General features: G+C 47.2%; 1 protein-coding gene across 1 annotated transcript; it reads right to left on the reverse strand.

Moving 5' to 3' along the window:
- Positions 1-645: 645 nt before the first annotated feature.
- Positions 646-21141, reverse strand: DMBX1 (diencephalon/mesencephalon homeobox 1; the record flags this gene model as incomplete). The annotated part of the gene is given in 6 exon segments (XM_080348728.1): positions 646-1046; positions 1519-1873; positions 3061-3239; positions 7130-7295; positions 20963-21019; positions 21022-21141. Coding segments are annotated over 6 exon segments (1278 nt in total).
- Positions 21142-21985: the final 844 nt, after the last annotated feature.

Genomic DNA, 21985 nt, shown 5'->3' on the forward strand with positions numbered 1-21985 from the left:
AGCAGAGGAGGGAGAAGTGGAGCGGTGAAGTTCACAATCGTTTCTGTTGATCGTAAACACCTTTAGGACACTGACCCAAGAAGAGCCACTAGCTACGAGCTGAGGTTGGGAGGATGGCTGATTTGTATCTTTGATACTAGCTACTAAAACTGAGAAGGAAGGGGAAATAAAAGCAAAAAGAGGTCACAGTTCAGTAACACTGACAGTAACACACAGGTGATGGCTGCTGTCAACATTGTAAACTATATACAAGACAAAGCAGGACTCTTTCTTTTCCCAAAGAACGTAACTACAACAACAAGAAAGGTGTATATAACACAGCTGGCACATTGTTGTGGGGAGGAGGAAACGGGGGTTTCTCCTGAATGTTACAGGCTTAACTCACAGCAGTCCAGAGGTCAGTTCATCTGTCTAAACATCCATCCTCTCCCCCTTCCTCCTTAAATAGTTAACGAAGACCAGTCCAGTAACAGTGTCTGATGCAACCGTGGTGCTAAGAAGACATTAATAAATGCAAAGTTTTCCCTGAAAGGGAGCACCTTACTCCAGGAAGAGATGAGACGGTGGTTGCAGGTTCAAGGAGTGACATGGCTAGTGCCAACCTCTGGTGCATCTTCTGGTGGGCAATGGTAGCTCATCGGGCAGTCAGTTGGGTAGGGTGTCAAGCCCAAGGGACGCCGCATGCTGCTTTGCCCGGAGCCTTAGGTTCTCAATACTTGTCGTTTTACTGTTCAGGCTTGGAAGGGAGCTGGAGGCCTGCAGGATGGGTGAGGACCAGACCTGCTGAGCATGGGAGAGTGACTGGTAGTAGGACTGACAGTGCAGGGAGCTCAGTGGTGCCATGTTGACATTCATGCCCAAGTAGGGCATGGCGGACGGTGTCCCCATTTCAAAGGAAGAGTAATGGACCAAGTTGTTGGTGGCTGCCATGTGCTGGCGGAATTGCTCCTGCAGGCGGAAGAGGCTCAGAGGGGAGGAGGAGTAGGAGTGAGTCTGAGCCAGGCCACTGCTGGATGAAGGTGTCACCGTCGCGCTGATTGGGGACTCTGTAGCAGGAGACAGAGGGGATGTGGATTATTTCTACAGACTGGAGGCAGGTGCTGATCTGCACCACAGTAGGGTTCAACCTGCAGCATTGACTTCTATTTTGCATCAGGAGAGGAAATGAGAGGGCCTATGTTAGCCCAGGAGAGCTAAATGTGTCTGTCCCGTACTTACACATCTTACAGCATAGAAATGGGGCTGACCTCTTTGCTAGGGCTTTCCTGCTGCTGCTGCGCACTGATGAGCCCAAACTCTAATCTGAGCAGAAGGTCTTTTCTCTTTCTCTGCTCTTGCTACAACAGACATCATGCCCTCTGAGGGTCCTGTTTAATGCTGGGGACAAGATGACAAGTCTGGGCAGCCTACCTACAAGCACCCACACCATAGGGAATACATTACTATAGCCAACCACCACCAACACCCTTGGAAACTCCAGGTCCTGACACAAACCCCCATCAAGATGCTGCTCCTCACCTGCTTTTGGGCTTGCCCTCTTGCAGTTCAAAGCCTTGCTGTCCACACCAGGGCTCTTGTCCACTTTAGGTTCATCCAAGGTGCTTTTAAACTCCTCCTCTCTGTCAGTCTGGTCCTCAGGGGCTGACTCGCTGGCTGACTGCTCCGACAGGGTTAGGTTGAGGTCCGTGCCTACCTCGCTTGGGAGGCTCTGGACCTTCTCGGTGTCTGGGGTGGTGACCTGGGTCTCCAGCATGGGTGGCTCCGTCTTTCCCTCACTGTGGCTCCCTTCACAGTCCTTCTGCTTCTGCAGCTGCTCCTTCTGCAGGCTACGCTGCTTCTTCCGGAATTTGGCTCTCCGGTTCTTGAACCAAACCTGCAATGCCACAAACAGCAAGGGGGAAAAGTGGTGAGAATCCTGCTTAGTGCCAAACTCAGCATCATTCATCCAGGGAACTCCAGGGGAATCTGAAGTAATGAGGTACTGCAAGCCCACTGTGACCAAACGTCATTCCACTTTAGTGGATCTTAGAGCTCGACCTGTTTCCAATGCTTCTACAAACAGTACAACAAATATATTGTTAAAAGTGTTCAGCCTTTGTGTTGATTCTTCAAGCCACTGCACTGGTGGTGTGGGTTTGTTCGCTTGTTTGTTTTCTTTTATTTGTTTTCTTTTTTTTCTAAATTGGTTGAGCAGTTGCTCCCAACCAGAATGTTTTATGGCTGAGTCTGATGACATTACATTGGCCTACAGGACAATGCTCTGTTAGTTTCTAAACTAAAAACTTATGTCGGCAACACTCAAAACAAGTCATTACAGGCATTAGCTGTTATCTTAGAGTCAAATTCAAGGAAGGAGGAGAGAATCCATATTTTTTAACCTAGATCAGTTGACATGGCTTGGAAGGAATATATTTGCAAATCTTGTTAGTGTTTTTCGGTTAGTTAGATAACGAAACAAAAATTTTGAAAATCAAAATGTCTTTACATTTATATAAAAGAGCTATTTTTTTTGACTACTTATCCACTTCACACTAAAGAACTTCATATTTAGTCTTTTATAGCTCAGTAATGCAAGAATTTCCCCACCAGCAGGTTATGAAGCATGTTGTGCTAGTTGAAACAAAAACAAAAACAAAAACAAAAACCAACCTTGGCGTGAGATGTTACAAATATTGACACTGGTGGAAAAGAGCAGCTGGGATTACTTGGGTTTCTGCTCTTCTGAGAAAGCCAGAAAAGCCTCACAAATAAATAAATAATGGACTTCTGTTGATGTTTCTAAAATTTCCCCCAAAGAAACGTGAAGGAACAAATGAAAAACAGAGTGCACTTCAGTCAGTCCTAAATTTAAAAAATGTGTATGTGGATTAAAAGTTTCTTTAGCAGATGTGTGACTTTCAGAGGATGTTATTCCCCTTCACCCCTGCCTTTGACAACTTACTGCCCCCAAATCTCTGATTATACAGGAAGACTGTGAAAGGTCAAGGGAACTCTCAGCTCTCTGGGAATGCCATTCTATTCTAAACATCCTCACTCACAAACCCACAAAAATCTCAGTACCTGGACTCTGGCTTCAGGTAGGTTTGTGCACATAGCCAGCCGCTCCCGCATCACCACATCTGGGTAGTGAGTCTTCTGGAAGGTCTTCTCCAGTGCTTCCAGCTGTTGGGCGGTGAAGGCTGTGCGACTTCGCCTTTGTTTGCGGTGCTGGGATCCATAACGTGCCTCCAAAATGATGTCTTGAAATGTACAGCCGTTGGAAGACAAGAAAAGTGGCCAATTTAATTATTGGAATTTGTATGCTGACAGTCGAATGGAGCACTCTCTAACACCAGATAAACCTACAAAACTCTTTTTCTTTTTTCATTATTCTAGATCTAATAAAACACAAACACATATTTTGGTGATTCACTGAGGTGCTTGAGGAGATAAAATCTCTGATTAGAAATCCTGTTCTGGAGCTGGAGCCTCTTTCTATGATAGCAGTGGAAACTATTGAGACTCCAATGCTAAATTTGTTTGAAATAAGCCAATCTGCTGCAACATCAGTAGGAGAGGACATGCAGGTGCCCAGACCCCACTGTGACAATAAACCTCTTTCATTAAGAAACACAATTAAAAACAATGTGGGCAGATTAAGCATTGTAATCAAGAGAAGGGTTCGACACTGTGTGTCATATTCTCCTTGAAGAGAGCTTTGGTTGGCTTCAATGCTGCCATGATGCACTGATTGGTGGGAAGTGTCCATGCAGCTCAAATGCAGTAGCCTTTAGCTTGTTTTGTTGGCTGCCACTACATTAGAAGACATCTAATCAGATGCATCTTCCCAGAAACCAGGCTGAGCTGGTGAGACCACACCTGGAATCTTGTGTCCAGTTGTGGCCCCTCAGTTCCAGCAGGACAGGGAACTGCTGGAGAGAGTCCAGCGCAGCCACCAAGATGCTGCAGGGAGTGGAGCATCTCCCGTGTGAGGAAAGGCTGAGGGAGCTGGGGCTCTGGAGCTGGACAAGAGGACACTGAGGGCTGACCTCATTCATGGTTACAGATACATAAAGGGTGAGTGTCAGGAGGATGGATCCAGGCTCTTCTTGGTGACAACCGATGATAGAACAAGGGGTAATAGGTTCAAACTGGAACACAAAAGGTTCCACTTAAATTTGAGAAGAAACTTCTTCATGGTGAGGGTGGCAGAGCCTGGAACAGGCTGCCCAGGGGGTTGTGGAGTCTCCTTCTGTGCAGACATTCCAACCCGCCTGGACACCTTCCTGTGTAACCTCATCTGGGTGTTCCTGCTCCATGGGGGGATTGCACTGGATGAGCTTTCCAGGTCCCTTCCAACCCCTGACATGCTGTGATTCTGTGGTTCTTTTTTAGTGTCTTGCATGTAGCTCACTGTAGTCTTCAAAACATGGAGAGCTGTTCTGGGCTGCAGTTCAGGAAAGCACTTAAGCTCATGTGCTGATGTGTGTGTAGCTTGAAAGCACATGCTTTACTGAGCGTGGGCACTCTCCAGCATCTGGGGTGGAAACACAGGAACTAAGCCCAGACCTACTGACTGCAAGCCCAGAGCTCATGTGCTGAGCTCTTTTCAGTAGAGGAGCTACTCGGAAGGTCTGACTTCGCAAGCTGTGCTTGCAGAATTGAGGGCAGAGAAGAAATTCAGACTGGGGAAAATCTGAAGCCAACAGTAAAAGGCTTATTTTTTTACCAGAGGCACTATTATTGCACAATGGCTATTGAGGAAAGAAAAACTTAAATCAATGCAAATAAGTTACTCTCAAATGAAAACAACAGCAACAATAACAGAACAACAACAAACCAAACCCACAACAACAAACCTTTATTATGGAAGTTGGGCCATGCTGTGCTGCAGCATTGGAATGAAACAGTCTGGTGAGAGGTTTGCTCTCAAAGAGTAAATGCAGAAAGAGCCATGTCTGGTAACATTTTAAATTCAGTTAAGAATGTGATTTCCAGTAGAAGGAAGGAAAGAACACACTAGAAAACCACCTAACAGGGAGAAAAGTCAGCACCAGCAGCACACGGAAACAGATGAAGGCTTTTGCTGTTGTGTATTTGTGCTTTTTTCACAAGCATCGTGGCATGAATGTAAACTATAAACCCAAACCTGCTGTCAGGCCAGCCCCAGAACCACACAGTCAGGTTCTGAGTACGCTGGCTAATGAGCAGAGCAAATCAGCTTTGCACTGCTCGAGTGTTCCTCTTCCAAACATCCAGCTGTTTCGTTCTATGTCGGCATCTGCAGAGCCGTTCTGGGCGATTGCCAAAGCCACATGGTTTTCACAACTGGGAAAAGAAGTGATCAGGCTAAAGGTCTTGGGCCAAATACAATGTATAGTATTGGTTGCATACAAGAGGCTCTTGTGTTCGAGATATCGGGTCCTCAGGGGTTTAAAACTCTGGTAACAGCTGCCACTTTGGGGGCAAAGAGTCCTTGATGCATTCAGACACAGCTCACAATGTGGCCAGGTGAGGAGAAGGGATCTTCCAGGACAAGAAATTGAAGATACCCCGAAATGTTTTACAAAGCTAAATTTGTGGTTCAAATACAAGAAATCAGAAGAAAGGACACTGGTTAAACACCCTACCTGCAGGCTGGAATATTCCCCAATTTCTAGAGGTCAGACCTACCAGCTCCCCAGAGGTGACAGCTCATGCATTAAGTTGGGCCACTCCAATGAAAGCCAACCAGCAATTATTTTAATGTCTTAACTATGTTTTCAGGCTTTGTGCAAGAAGGAGAATATAAATTGCAGTTAAGGTATTGCAGTTACAATCAGAAACCTCTGTTTTCTGACTTAAGGTCATTTGCTTTTGTGCTGCTTTATTCTGACTGTCCCTGGAAGGCAAATGAGATCTATAACCTGCACCAAAAGATATTCAGAAGTAACAGAATGTGAAGCAACTGCAAAGGAACCAGCTCGTAGGTATATAATGACTACTCTGCCAACGATAAGCAGACAAGGGGACCGTGGAATTTAATTTGAAAAGTCTTCCAGGTGAGTTATTAATTTTAAAGATAAGAGGTCAGAAATCCAATTGAATCTCCCAGTCAAGAATATAAGAATAACTTTATTATTTTTTTAAAAATCTCTCTCTGTTTTTACCTTAGTTAGGGTCAAAGACACTAAGTCCTCCAAGCTCTACTCTAAAAGATACAGGAGATTACAAAAATCTTTCAAGAGGTCCTTGCATCTCAGAAAACAGCACCTTGAGACCCAAGGTCTGCAAGGCACCTTGCAAAGTTCAGGACTGTCTGCTCCCCTATGACCATCTACATGGTGAAGGGCAGAGGGGATGGATGACCAGGACAAGGAAAGTGCCCACCTGTCATCACTCTGCAGCCAAGCAATAGAGCCAGGATTGGAGTCCAGGCCTCCTTGATCCCACATTCCCTGGGTAAAGGCACTTGTGACTTTCTTTGAACCTAAAAAGGCTCTTTTATGGAAGGTAAAAGCAACAGAGAGGGAGCCAGCAAGACCTGCAAGAAATCATCATCCATACCGAGGTCAAGGATTCCCAGGAAGAAATAGGTCAAGGTGAGGTCAAAAGAAGATCCAAATGAAGATCATTTTCCAGAGAGGCAAAGTGTTTGGTAGGACATAAAATGGAAAATAGTTGCAAGAACAGGCAACATGGAAGAACTAGCTATGGCCTGGGATCACAGGAGCTGGCAGGATACAAGCCATGGGCTCCTTGATGGGGCAATACAACTCACTGTGTAGTTATATTAATTGTACTGTTGTATATTAACAAGAAAGTAAAAATTTCTGCCTTTCTTTTTCTTTCACTTGTTAAAACATATTTCGGTGTCTTTTTAATTCTCTGTTTTCAACCCCATATAGTCCCTTGATGGCTCCCCAGTCTGCAGCAAGACGCAGCGATGCACTGGCAGCAAACACTGGAGGGCACGTGTCAGGGCTTGGCCACATGGCCAGTGTAGGGGACTACACCATTCCAGTTGGTTACATCACGCTCCAGCTCCCGAGTAAAAAGCAACAAAGGTTGGGGTTTTTTTGTTTGGTTTTGTTGGGTTTTGGGTTTAGTTTTTTGTTTGGTTGTTTGCTTTCTTTCCCAGGAAGTGGCAAAAGCCATGAGTTGTTCTTACCAGCCAGTCTCTCTGCCAGGGTGAGGGCATGCACCGATGGCCTGTAGTCGGGGACATGTTGGGCTTGCTGGGCTGCCTGCTGGTGGAGGTTGTACATGGCGCTGAGGGAATTCATGGCATGGAGAGAGTAGCCGTTCACTCCATAGTGCTGCATGGCGACATAAACCTGAAAAGGCAGTGGGCAGAGGAGAGGGGTGCTTAACAATGTCTAATATCTCATCTAGACCTAAAGCACCAGTGACACCAGTCTGGCTTCCAAGCTTAGAAGTGAGCACCCCACTATAAGGCATTCATGATATGATGAGCAAAAGTCAGGAAAGGATTGTATTTTACATACCATAATAAAATATATATCACATTATTGCTACTTCTAATGAACCAACCTAGCTCTATCCCAGGACTAGCTGGGATTTTGTCCTTGTCATTGCCTACAGTGGGCTGTTCCGTAATCTCCTTAATATAATATCAAATAATCTTTATTATCTGAACTCACTCAGGCATAATTTATTTCCATTCATTTTTCTTAAGCTTCTTCTTAAAAAACCCACAAATGATACCGAAAATAAACAAACAAAACACCAAAAGCAAACAAACATGTGGTGTTAAAGAAAATACATTTGTAATGTAATAGGACCAAAAATGTTACGGCTAAAGAGGCAATTAAGGTTTGCAATAAATACTGACATTTCATAGCTCAATAGCAAGGAAATTATTTCAAAAAACTAATGGCTTTTTTTCTACTGTGGGCTCTGCATGGAACTTCAAGCTGGTTTTCCTTACAAGACCATCTGTAAAGCTGAGCTAATATTGATCTCAAAAGCTGAGCAATGCTTCATTCATCCCTGTTATAAATGACTGAGGGCCTCCAGGATGCTGTTTCTGTAGTTTGTTAGATATCGAATAGGAACTTGTGAAATGTTTGCCACAAAAGAATAATTTCAAGACACAATTTACATAAGCACATCATTATCTGGAAAGTCAGAGATGTCACACCACTTGGAGAAAGAGGTCTCGCCGGACTAACTTAAGGAAAGCAGACAGGAATCTCTTAGGAAACAGTTTTGATCACTGGAGGGAGGTGGTTCAACTTGCACAATTTTAGGAGAAACCAGATGCATTGAACAGCAAAAATTTGGATGAAAAATCATCTGTTGTTTTTTTCTGTGCTGAGGAAAGACCTTCATTTTGGCGTGTAAAGGATCTATACCATGGAGTCCCTTCTGGTCTGCCAACACACCATTTCAGTGCCAAGAGCACAGGTGGAGGGCGACATCCAGGTGTGGTTACACCACAAATATCTGATACACAGCCTGATGACACCTTCACCTGCTTTATGTCTCCCTGTCAGCGCACTCCGGATTCACTCCCCTATTCTTTAGTTTTAGACCCCCCCAAAAGAAGCTCGGTGGCTATCCAGCAACTCCATAGAATTGTAGAATATCTCAAGTTGGAAGGAACATGCATCCCACCTCACTTTACACAATACCAGCCACATCCTTATGGCCCACAGAGAATGTTACTCATCATGTCCTTTCCTACCACATCTCATATAAGAAAAAAAAAAACACCCTCCCTCCTACTTCAAAGTACAGGCATACAATTTTTATTTAATAGCCGATTGATCAAAGAATGCACTTCAGGGTGCCTAAGACATATTTTGTGGCTGGTTGTGGAAAGCAAGGAAAAATCAGATCTGCTTTGTTTTATGGTATCCAGGCAGTTAATTTTGAATTCATTTTCAAAATGTTTCATTAAAAAATTTACCCTAGTTTTTAGAAAAGCAAAGACACCCTCAAAACAGAGTTCTAACCTTCCTCTACGCTCTATCAAGGTTTTATTTACTCTAACAGGAAAGCCAACGCTGTTCAAGGCTGAACCAGTGTGACAATGGATATTTTTGGTTCAGATGCTGCCCTAAACACAAGAATGCCGTAGCTCTGCTCTAATCTAGCTTAGGGAACCTAAGCAATGCCAAAATTTAATGGTTGGACTCGATGATCTTGTGGATCTCTTCCAAGTAAAATGGTTCTATGATTTTACGAATATTGTTTGTTCATTGTCTGATCAAGATGAGGGACTTCACGTGCCAACGGATTTTCGGCATTTCTATTTTCACCACGACGGGTACACAGCAAAATTACCAGGGTGTTGCTTTGCTGGACTGCACAGCTTTCCTGCTGGTAGCACATACTTAGGGACAAGACTGTGTCCCAATGACATGTGCCATCAACTTGAACACAGGGGACACCTCCCATCACCTGGTGAAGACCTACAGGTTCCACCAGCTTTGGTCAGCGAGGTGGATGTCTCAAAGCTTATCAAGTTCTTGCATGTTTCATGCAAACCATCTGAAGACATAGAAGTTATTAACTGCCCCAGGCTGCTCTGTCCTTAATAGACACTGAATAATCAACGCTGGGGCCCAGCCTTGCCAGGAGATATGTGGGAGGCCAAGTGTCTTTGACCCCCAACTCACAGAAATACCTGCTTCTTCTCTAATCCCCCTTGCATGTTGTGTACTAAGCTGGCACGTTAAGGGAAAAATGAAGAGGCAAAGGAGGGCAATTTTCCCATGCTCTACAGTCTTCCAAGGACACTGCCAATAGTGTTGTGTATGGGGCACAGTGTTTCCACTGAAACACTTGCTCCAGGAAGATTACAGTTTAGTTGATTGTTACAAGATGCCTTTTTGCATACGTGTGTATCTGAATAAACTCTTCTGGGCGACATAGAAAAAACTGCATCAATTAAAAACTAAAAAAAATTAAAAGCAGGGAACTTAATAATAATGGACTCATGATAGGAGTCGATATCCATCCCAGCTTCAGTGATTGCTTCATGACGTGCCGTGGTGCAGACAGGCAGAACTTCCCACCCGCTTGTGCAGCAAATATATCATTCCAGATTCAGTATAAAAAAATGGGGAAAAAGGAGATATCTTGCATTTACTGAGCGAGACTGTTCAACCTAATAAACAAAGTTAACTGAGACTGCAAACAGCTCCTATTTAACTGTCAGCTCCAAGCATACTCCAACCCCAATAAATTAAATATTTAAAAGACATCATGCAGCACTTTTTTTTTTTTAATGGAGAAAGTCATTCATCAAGCCACCACTGTGTTTCACAAGCTGTCGAATAGTGCTTACACTGGTTAAAATAATCTTTATATTTCATTAAGCAACCAAATAAGCTGATCCCTCCCCACCGGCTGTATAGATGGTTTTAATTTTCAAAATCTGCAAATGCATCTTTTATGTGTCTGGGTGGCTGGAGGGCCTCAGGAATAGCTGCAACCGGGAGGAGGATGAGAGCGAAGTTTGAGCTCCTGCTTTTTGGAAAGGTACAGGTTTGAGTGGTTATTGATAGAGCTGGGAGAATAACATGGGATCCATTCTGAAAGAAAGGGGATGCTTCACCCTGATTTTGTACATCAGAGATTGTTGAAGAGTTGGGAGTGGTGGAAAAACGAGATGGAACCTGAGAAAAGGTGCAGGAGAAAAATAGGTGAGAGGAAAATCTGTCTATAGGGTGAGGCCAGCCTGGGTTTCACCCAGGGCAACAAAGATGATTAAGGGAGTGGAGCATCTCCCATGTGAGGAAAGGCTGAGGGTGCTGGGGCTCTTTAGTTTGGAGGAGACTGAGGGGTGACCTCATTAATGTTTACAGATATATAAAGAGTGAGTGTCAGGAGGATGGAGCCAGGCTCTTCTTGGTGACAACCAATGGCAGGACAAGGGGTAATGGGTTCAAACTGGAACACAGGCGGTTCCACTTAAATTTGAGAAGAAACTTGTTCATGGTGAGGGTGGCAGAGCCTGGCCCAGGCTGCCCAGGGGGTTGTGGAGTCTCCTTCTGTGCAGACATTCCAACCCGCCTGGACACCTTCCTGTGTAACCTCATCTGGGTGTTCCTGCTCCATGGGGGGATTGCACTGGAGGAGCTTTCCAGGTCCCTTCCAACCCCTGACATTCTGGGATTCTGGGATTCTGTGGTTCCTTCACCCCCCCAATTAAAACATCATCACTCTGTACCTGGCTTCACACACCAGCTGTACACAGGGCATTCCACAAAAATACAGAACTGACAAAACTCATCAAGAGACGAAGATATTGATCCCCGCAGCCTGCAAACTCAAGTGTAACTTGTGCTGGCCACAGAGCTCGTGTCAGTGCTGGAGAGCTTGTTCCTGTGCTGAGCTGTCCTGAATGAAGACATCCAGCAGCCCCCTGTGCCATGCTGCTCTGGAGGAGAGGAATTTTAAACCAAGGCAGTGTTATTGCTCAAGTGCATTATTCTGGAGTAAATACCCTCCCCTCCATCCCAGCCCAAATGTAAACTGCGTCAGGATGGAGGAATTTTCTTTAATGGTGTATTCTGGCCAGTTTAGCCAGGTAGAAGTGAAAACACAGCACAAGACACTTGTCCTTCTCAGGCAAACACTGTTGGGTGAGATGAGTTTGAGGCTGGATGTAGGACTCGAAGCTTTGCAGGGGCTTTGGATCATGTTTTGTTTTCTCTTCAGTTGGTCCTTCCCAATACTGAGTCACCCCAAATTCCAAAAAGTACCAAGACTTAATTCACTGATGTACAGAAGATGCTCAAGCGCCATCATGAAGAACAGGGCAATAAAACCTATGAGGTCAGAGTTTAAAAGACTACATTTTTCATAGAGGAGTCAAGAAGAGGATACCAGAGCCTGCTTTTGACTGGTGGGCACTGTGGGGTGCTACATTACCATTTCATTAAATCTTTCCAGAAATTAGGGAGGGTTGGTGATCGTAGGGTTGTGTATAAGGCAATATGTATATTCTAGAGCTGTACTTTAAAGTTACACCTAGATTTTGACAAGTCATTGGTAGAAGTTAATTTCAATACCATAGTTAATTTCTGATGAAAAGAGATTCACCAAGGATGCATTCGAAGTTTGGAAGAGCTCGGCACCGCCTTGGGTCTCCATCCTGATCTGCATCCTGATGCAAGACACAGCTTAAGCATGGGAAAAGCATCAGTTAAAAAAATCACAAGAGGAAAGTCTGGTGCTCTTTTCTGGTGTTTGAGGTCCTGCAGGTAACAGGAAACAAACAGGAGCACGCCTGTCAGGTCAAAAGAAAAGCTGTGGTCCTCTAGCCCAAGTGCCTGCTTGGGTGTTATGAATCGGTTGTTGTGTTTATGCAAAGCACAGGAACCTGTTGTTCCTTCCTAATGGGGAATAACAGCAAATAGTTTGTGCTAACAACATCCCCCTTCTTACTGTTGGTAATAAATATCATCAAAAATAAAATCACAACAAAATATCCCCCCGCCCCCAACTCCTGAAGCTGTTCTGCTTTATGGTTATATGCTTTGAGTCCTTATTCAGAACCACTTTAAATCGGCAAGGTAAATAATGAATCTCTGTCTTTACTTATCTGACAGTCTAGGAAAACAGGCTCACTCTATACATAGACATCAGGTTTGTATGTATTTGGTACTAAATGAATTACATACCTGGGGGGTTCTGAATAAATGATCCTTGCAAGAGGTTTTCTTCAACCTTATTTTTTTTTACATCCCTAAATCTTATAAAGACATATAAAGGTCCAAAATCACAGAAGATAATAACCAGCATGTCATAAATCAGTTTTGTTCCTCACATGAGATTGCTGAATGTCTAAGGAAACAATCTCCCCTTTGTAGTGGATGAAGTATAAATAATTTGAAATACTGCAACATATCATATTTTCTCATTCAAATGTCAAAGTCTGAGAGCAACATGCACCATAAAAACAGGCTTCCGAAGGGCTTTTCTTATAACTGAAGTAAAGGAATTGGGAACAGCTCTCCAAAAAAATGAGATTCCCAATTTCTAATCTTCCTGCAATTTGTTTACACCTGTATAAATGCATGGATTCAAATGCAGTTAATTTCTTAGGACAGGGTGAGATCTCAGTTACACCTGATCTAGTTGAACAAATCGCAACCCACCGAAAGCAAAACCTGACTGATTACACCAATTTTCACCGATCACTTTTAGCTACTGCTACTGACATTAGTATAAATGAAAAAGATATTTTTCTTAAAACCAGGAGGTTTGCTAGCAGCTGAAATCTGGAAATACTTTCAGTTAGTGACAAGGTGGTATTTTTTGGGTAGACCTTGTCAAATACTTGCCTCCATCGGGGCCGTGTTGCTGAAGAGCGCAGCACCTTGTATTTGTGATGCTCACCTCTCCATAGCACAAGCGTAATAGGATGTGAGAGGGTGTATGTGTTTTATAAAACAAACCTCAGAGCATTCTACCGAGACCAGGAGGGTTTTTTGTTGGGTTCTACAAACTCAGACACCAGGTTGCGAGTGGCTGAAATAACGTGCCCTGGCTGACAGAGGTAACTCGCATCAGTTGCTGTGATTTTTATGTAAAGCTTTTGTGAAATCATCATTTCCCCCCACCCAAGCCCCAGATAAAAGAACCAAGTGACTGATTAGACAGTTCCAAGCAAAAGACTTTCCAGCGCCTCTGTTTGTAGAGACGTGCTTCAAACAGCAGGCTTACGAGCTCCAAAATACAATAAAATATAATAAAGACGACCTCAAAGTCTCTGGTTTTGAGCCAGGTATAAGCTTGAAGGCTTGGAGCCCAGCAATTTGCAGTGTAGAGCCAGGTTTGGGATCGCTAAACATCACTGTGGTGCTAAATCTCTTGCTTGCCATAATTTACACAGGATGATCGGTGCTTACAGATTGAATCAGTATAAACACACCTCCCCGCTCCCCTTCGAAGTGGTGCTCAACCCTCGGTAAAAGCCCTTGTCATTGATATTGAAGCAGAAACATTTTCCTGGGTAAATAAGAAAAGCTCTAAATAGGAATGTCACTTTGGCTCTAGCTTCAGGATCTCATTCCGCTTTCAGTTCCATCAACAGCAAAAAAAAACCAATCCAAACAACCAACCCACAAACAAACCCATGCATTTCAGATTTCTTATGATTAATAGTGCAATAGAAACTGAACCCTGCAGCCCAGACCGACTCCGAGGACTTTGGCTGCTGGACAGCCCGGCTCTGCGTGGGTGTGAGATGCCGCAGCACCCACTGCAACCGGGCTCCCACCTACTCGCGCTTCTCACATCCTGAGACCCGACAGCATCTCTGACTTCAGCACTCGGAGTCACCTAAAAGCGGGTGTGCAAACTCCTGGATTCACAGGCAGCTTAAAGTGTTTAACTTGGGTGTTTATACGAAGAAAAAAGAAGTACATTTTCTCCCTCATCCTTTCCAAAACAAGCATGTTTCTGGCTTGGTTGTTTTTGCTCTTGGTTTGTCTGGCTCAGCTCTTCATCTCTGTGAAAATGGCTTTGGTTGAGAAGCATAATTTTGTTTGGTTTTATGCCAGCAAATGGAATATTCCAAACTGGACGATGGGAGAGGTCCAGTCTTCCCAAACTCGGCCCTTCGGGGCAGTTGGCAGCATGAAGAGGCGCTCACTGCTTGCTCACTGCCCCCAACACAGTTTCACCTGCTTGCATGAGCAAACTGATGGGCCTGAAAACAGGTCCTTAGGGCTGCTTGTGGCAGTTCAGGAACTTCCACTGTCCCTGGAAGATGGAGCAATATCCTGTAGGATTTTACCCGTGACACAGTCTCATTAACAAAACAAGGTTCTATGTCAAACTGTGTTTTTAAGCCTGTGACATTAGTCATCAGAACCTCTGTCTGTCCTGAGCATCACAACCAGGACACTGATCTTACAGTCTAGCCCTGAGCCCTGGGAATTGAGATCTGTCGCTGCAAGAAGCACTGACTGATAAGCTTTGTAAAGATTTGCTGAGGCAGCTGAAGACATTCCCAGTTCCTCTCCTGCTGGTCCCAAGTGCTGCCAGCCTGGGAGCGGGGCTGCCAGCAGGGAACCTGCACTTGCTTCAGGTGCTTCTAGTGTGATGCTTCAGTCGAGATGGGCTCCAAGGGCAGTGACTGGGATGAGGCACAGAGGGCAACCTCTCCACCTCCCACCACCGTTCATTAAGTAACAATTAAGATGGAACCATAAGGTCTGGCTGTTAAGCTGAGAGCATCTAGATACACACACAAGGAGGAGAGGGCAACACATCTGTGTGAAATGCAGTGGTTTGTGCCGCATCATTGGAGTTTGACCCATTTGGCACAAAATGACTTTCCTAGGTGCTCTTTCGGCTGGTTAGCTGAAAAGCTGCAAGGCTGCAATGCCAAGTGCAATTCTTCTTGAAGATGATTTTGGAGAGATCTAAAGAACAAGCAAATTTTAAAGGAGACAGAAGCTGAGAGCCTGAACCAAGGACATTTCTGCAGGTGCAGCTGGACCCTGTGTCTGCCTCTGCAGATGTTGCTCATAGCATTCAAAACTACGGTCACAAAACACACGGTGGCAATTGCTTCTGCTCAGACTAAGACCAGCGATAAGGCAAAATGACAGACAAGTCCTGCCTTAAGCAAACAAAAAAAAAAAGTCCTGAAAGGCAGCTCCAGCAAGCCATGCAATTGTGAGGTACTTTTAATACCTTAAAAGAATAAGAACCTTAAAAGGATTTTGAGTTTTCCTTCTTTACAAGTGATAACACTAATTTTATTTGTACCATTAAAAAAGCTGTTGGAGGTCAATGGCTTTTACAAGGGAGAGGATAAGACTTGTACCACCTTAAAACAGGCCACGAACTGGAGTTTGCAGCAGAGGCACCGAACACTGGGGCATACAGCGGGTGCACGTAATGCTTCCTTTCCCGTAAGCGTTTGGATCCATACACCAAATGAAGTGCAGTTGCCAAGGTAAGCAATATATTTTTGCCACCAGCAGGTGACCTGAGCTTTAAAGAGCTGTGTGCTGTAAAACAAGCAGAGCAGCTAAATGTCTGCTGGGTTTTGCGGGCAGATGCACGGTCCTTCAGCAGAAGCACCTTTACCCAGCTTGGGCTGACACACACCAAGAGCTGCTGCCCTGCCTGCTCCCCCCATTGCTCCAAATGGTTGGTGTCAAACGGCTGAAGACATCACAATTCTGCAACTTCCTTTTCAGGAGCACTTTCTACACGCTGAGACCCACCAACTCCCCTTCCCCAGCCCAACTCTTTCTCTTTTTTTGGAGGATCCTAGTGGAGTTCCTAAGCATCACCCTTCCCCAAACCTATGCCTTAAGTTTTAGCATCTGGACAGCTTTAGAGCAGCATTTCTTGAGTCAACATTTACTCTGGCTGCACAGAGGCCAGAAAAGTCCTGAATGAGTTATGCTAGCAGCTACCAGGAAGAAATCACATTTGTATTGTGACCCACCCATGACTTGTGACTATAAACACGCTTTTCCCATTGTTTGGAGACCTTCTGGTCCCTCCTGGTCCCAGCCCTACTCCCAGTCCTCCCTCAGAGCCTCCCTCCTTCCCAGGAGCTATATCTGCACCAGACATTCCTTAGAAATTATAAAGGGTCTGATCCAAAACCTGGGCAAAAAAAGAATCATTTTCAGTAGGTTTTGGAGTGGAACAAACTGGCAGAAAGAGACAGGGTTTGGCTAACCCCAGCGCACCATTAATTAATTCCTGGATATTTAGCTGCATTTCAGAATTCTCCACCCTCTTTGCAACAACCATATTTTGATGGACCTTGCCCCAAAGTAGGTAGTTTATGAGCAGATTCATAGGATTGGAAAATTTGCACGTTATTGAAATAATTTTCTTCAGCGTTTTCCCTACTTCAGTGGTTTTGCCAAATGAAATTGGGGCAGCTATAGACATTTCTGTTCAGACATGAGGAGTGGAAATCAGCACTGAACCTTTTGAAAGGGTTCAGACCTGACTGACATCCATTAATACCTGAGCAGAAGCATTTCCAACTTGACGAGCTGAACTTTGGGATGCCCCTGAAAAATCACTGAAAGAATAACCGGTGTCTTAGAAAACATGGGCTGCTTCTAGCTGTAGGGTTTACCTTTAGTTTGACCAGCAAAACCAGCAGGTAGCCACATCAGAAGAGCCTGGTCCTGGATCTACTCTGTAGCACCTTTGTTTTGACGGGGATGGTTGTGATAATGACAGAGGACAGAAACTGTTCACTCCGGCTTCTTTTCATCCAATTCCCCTCTTTCTCAGCAGAAAGTTCTTTTAAAGGATAAATACAATGGGAACAAAACCCACCGCGATCACTCCCTCTATGACTATATTGTGCAAAAGTTGCCTGGCCAGCCAGCCCTTCTCTCTGACCTGCGGGAAGCTCCTCTGGCTCCATTTCTTTGACGCAGATAGCGACCCTCGCACTAACGTAAAGCAACATCTGCACCAGCTGCATAAAACTGAGCTCCGTCTTCTGAGACAGCAATAAGATCACTGCAGGAGCTGCTGATATGTGTTAGCACGAGGAGAATATCTCATTTAGACATCAAGGTCTCTTTAAATTAGCAGGGAAAGCTGGAAAGCAAATCTAAACCGGCTTTCCGTGTACTGACTACGATTTTGGATGTATTTTTGCATTGAGTACATTGGTGTAATTCAATACAACCTCTCATCAGTCATGGGGTGATTCAGAGTTGAAGTCACCCTTACCCTTTGAGGAATTTTCTGCCCTTGTGTTTCTTAGTTAGAACAGAAAAACCGAACTTAGAAATACGATCTGAAAGCCAAAGAGCGGTAGGTCCAAGTCTCTCTGGTTGGGTCGAATGAGAAACTGGGATTTACTTGTACCGATTTACTCGTTGGTGAAAAGCGAACATGGAAGGGAAAAGCTAAACAAAGTGTCACTTCTGAGCCGCCTTTAAGAGAAATACGGAGCAGGGAGAAAACTGCACATTCACTTCTTGCTTCCTCCTGCACGGGAGCACGGACCAGGGAATGTATAGAACCTTTGCTCCTCGGGGTGAGCCCCATCCTGCTCTCCCTAGGACAGGCAGGGCAGGGGGACAGCCTCGTCTACACTGGGGCACCCCTTAGGGCTCAGCCTGTGCCCCGCATCGAGGACACGACTGTAGGGGAGTGAGGAACACAGCACCCACCGGGGTTATGGGACAGCCCGGCTGCTTCGGGTCAGCTGTCCGCGGCTTAGACACTCGGCGAGGGAAAAAACAGCAGGGATTGCTTGAAAATGTTGGGAATGGAGGTGCTGGAGGTTTACCCCGCAGCCCACCTCGCTGAATCCCAGCCCGGGTGGGAAGCACCCGGCGGCCGCATCCATTCCCGGGACCTGCTGGCCCGATGGGAGGACGGTCCCCAGCGAGCCAGCCGAGAAGTTTCTCTCCTCATTTGCTTCGTGTTCCGTCCCGAAGTAAGAGGAGAGGGAGAGAGAAAAAAGAACTCTCCAACCCTGCCTTTGGGGAAGCGAGAGGCTACTTCAGACAAAACTGTTATCCATTAACATCCAATTATCACTTGGTCCAAGCCATTAATTATAAATCAGCCTCCTAATTGGGATAATTAGCTCTCTGCTACTTAATGTAGTATGACTGATGCGTTTGGAAAGAAGGTAATCACTCCATTTGTTTAGCGTCAGGCGAACAAATCCAACTCTCATGGTTTAATTTCAGCCTTAGCTTCCCCCCTGCCGACCCCCCATCACCATTAAAAGCTCTTTGCAGCCCCATTAATTGGGAATCACGGCGGGGATGGGCACACGCAGCTCCGCGGGGCTTTCGGGCGGGCAGCCCCCGGGCCGGGGATGCGACTGGGCCCGCCGGTTCTCCAATAGTGGATTGCTATGATTTTTGGGGAGGGGGTTAATTAGAGGGGATGGGTTTTGAACCCGAGCTCGACCCACAGGTGCGATCGCTCCGGATGAAGTGAGGGGCTCCGCGCCACTCCCGAATCCCCAGCATCCCCCTGCTATCGGGCCTCGCTTTAGACATCGCTTTGAGAAGAGCGCAAAATACTTTCTTTCTTCCTTTTAATTCTTTTTCTTCTCTCCTTTCCCCCACTTCCCCTGGATGTCTCATTAATGCCGGCTGCTCGGCGAACCGCCGATAGCTGCGGGACATGATTAGATATTTATTACTGTCATTTACATGGAAAACTTGAGCTAACCAAGTGGAACTGGAGGGGGCCGCCGGAGGGGACGAGATGGGGCAGAGGGGAAAGTTGGTTTTCTTTTTCATCCCGACGCTGGCAGCGGAGCCAGAAGGCGGGCACAGCCAGAGCCCGCCCGGCTGGAGCGGTGGATACAGGGGGGATTCCCGCCGAGGTTCCCCCCTCCCTGAGACGGAGGTTTTGGGTCGAGCCCTCTCAAGGTCCCAGACTTCGGCGTCGCTTCGCTCTGCCCGCGTTTCGTTTCGAAAGGGATCGGGCAGCGCTAGGTGCGCGCATCCCGCCGGGAAACGGGGAATGTTGCCCCCTCCCTCCTTCCTGCTGCCGCCTCGCCGAGGTGACGCTCGGGGACACCAAGGACTCGGCCCAAGATGCACTGAGCCCTGCCCACCCCCCCAGCCTCCTGGAAATGAAAGAAAATAACCGCCGGCAGCGCGGACCCACAGGGCTCCGGGCGGGGGGTTTCTTGCTCCTTCTTCACCCGAAAAAAGGGACAACCACGGTGAGTCTCGCAGTCAAACCGCATCTCGTTAGGAGGAGAAACTTCCTCGAGGGCCCTGCTTTAGGCTAGAGGAGCCTCTGTCCGCCACCCCTCCACCAAGGTGGGACCCCTTGCCGGGGAGGTTACCCCCACCCTCACCTTGTCCTCCGCAAGGAGAACCCCACCTTGTCCTCCGCAAGGAGAACGGCTCTCTGGTGACCCGGGCAGCCCAACACCAAGTGGGGACACAGACTTCTTTCCGCTCAAGTGCTGGCTGCGGCGAAGCCTCCCTCGCCTTCCCTATCTGTTATCCCATGGCCCGAGGGACGACTCTGGCGGAGATGTATGAGATCTCTCGCGGTAAAAATATGCATGCTGATCCCCCTTTGGTTAGCCCTATAATGGAGGTGTAACTAGGTTTCGACTGCGAAGCTCTTAATTTATCAAGTGAGCCTGACAGCGCAGGTCCGGGATTTATATACCTCTTAAACCGCGAGAGTGCGGGAAGCGGCACAGAGCGGCCCCCCAGTTCTTTAAAGACAGATTCCTGTCCGTTTTGCTGTCTAACGTTGCAAAGGGGTGGTGTAGGGGGTGATTTTCCCTAGAAAGGGTTCCTAGCGCTGCTGGAGTCTTGCCCTCCCTTGCCGTCCCTTCCACACTCAACTTCCAGTGGTATTAGGAAAGAAAAAACAGAAACAAAAAAAAAAAAAACCCACAAACCCCAAACCAACCAAACAATCCAACCCCAGACCCCCCCACACGCACACAGGCGGAGCCGTCTGCCCACCTCCCCCGCCTCTCCGGGTCCTGTTCGGGGTGGTTTCTGCCCTCGGCGAGCTCTCACCGGGCTGCGCGGCTTATTAAAACATCGTTATGTAAATGGAGGGGAAAGTTGTGCTTTCCCCCTCGGGGCCCGGCAGACGGAGGGATGCGCGTCCCTCACCCCCCCCTCAGCCGGGTTGCACCCCGTTCTTCCCCGCCAGCCGCCTAAACGCGCACCGGAGCGGGCCCACAGCGCCAGTCCACGCCGCGTTTCGTGTGAGCGGGGCCCCAGGGTGGTGCTTGGGTTTTTGCCTTCTTTTTTTGCTGAGAAAGCGTACTATACTCCAAAGAAATAATAATAATTTTAAAAGGACAGTAAAGGACTTGCGCTGGAGCCCGGGCTGGGCTTCCTCTCCTTCGCGGTGCGCGCATCGTTGCCATCAGCTCCTCCGCCGGGCTTGGACTCCCCCACGGAGAGATTCCTCCCCCTCGCAAACAAACCCCAAACTCGTCCTATTTCCCCCCGCACTCCCAACCCACGCGGAGCGGCACTTGCCCAGGGGGTGTGGGGGGGCTTCTTACCTGGCGCAACGGCGGCGCAGCCTCTCCGCCCGCCGTGGGAGCGGTGACACGAGTGGGAGCGCGACCCGCGCGGGGAGCGGGCGCGGCACTGCGCCCCGGCCCGCCCTACTCCATCCGCCCGCGCTGCCTGCGCGCTGCCTCCGCGCCCAGCGGAGCTGCCATCTACCGGGAGGCTGCATTGAAGAAGGATTTTTAAAAGGAGCTTCATAGCGACCCGGGAGCTACCCAGCAAGATTTTCAATGGTCCTCCACCCTGTCAATCAAAACGAGGCTGCTGATACATTTCCCCCCCACCGCCCCCCCGCCCCGTTCTTACCAGTCATTTACTCCAAGCCGAGGTGTAAACGCCTAATTAAATCCTTGGGAGCGGGTGGGATGCCGGTGGAAGGAGGAGGGCTAGACCCAGGGCCGGGGGCGTGATGGGGTCCGTAAGGCACGGGGGAGGGAGGCCTCCCCCCGCCCCCTGCTTAGCACCGCGCTGGAGCAGACCCTCGAGTGTCCCTCTCTGCCGATGGCCCCTGTGTGGAGGTGCTGGTGGGGGATCATCTCCCAGAGTTAATTACAGAGCTGCCGCGGCCCCCCACCCTCCTCCTGCCCCCTCGCTGTGCTAGCTTAGCCCGCTGCACACCTCGGATACTCTTTACAACGGGGGGAGTGGGAGACGGACACGACACGGAGACATAAAATTAACAGTAATGGAAGGAGCCCAGAGGAGCTGAGGGCGGCGGGTCCGCAGCCCGCCCCGTCGGGAAAGCCCCGCTCCGGCAGCCGGGAGCACACGGGCGGCTCCGCCGGTGCGGTGGGGGGACAGGGAAGGAGCGGGAGGGAAAGTGGGCAAGGAGAGGAGGCCATGGGGCTTCGGCGCAGAGGGAACTACCATCCAACGCATCCCCCCGCTTTTCATTTTTTTTCTAATACCGTCCCATGAAATACTTTTATTTATTTATTTTTTTCGGGATGTAAAAAGGGGAAAACCATCTTTTCCTTTCCTTTTCTTTCTTTTTCTCTGCGGCATTTTCGCAG

Source organism: Nesoenas mayeri (genome assembly GCF_963082525.1).
Source record: "Nesoenas mayeri genome assembly, chromosome: 8".
Taxonomy (NCBI): Eukaryota; Metazoa; Chordata; class Aves; order Columbiformes; family Columbidae; genus Nesoenas; species Nesoenas mayeri.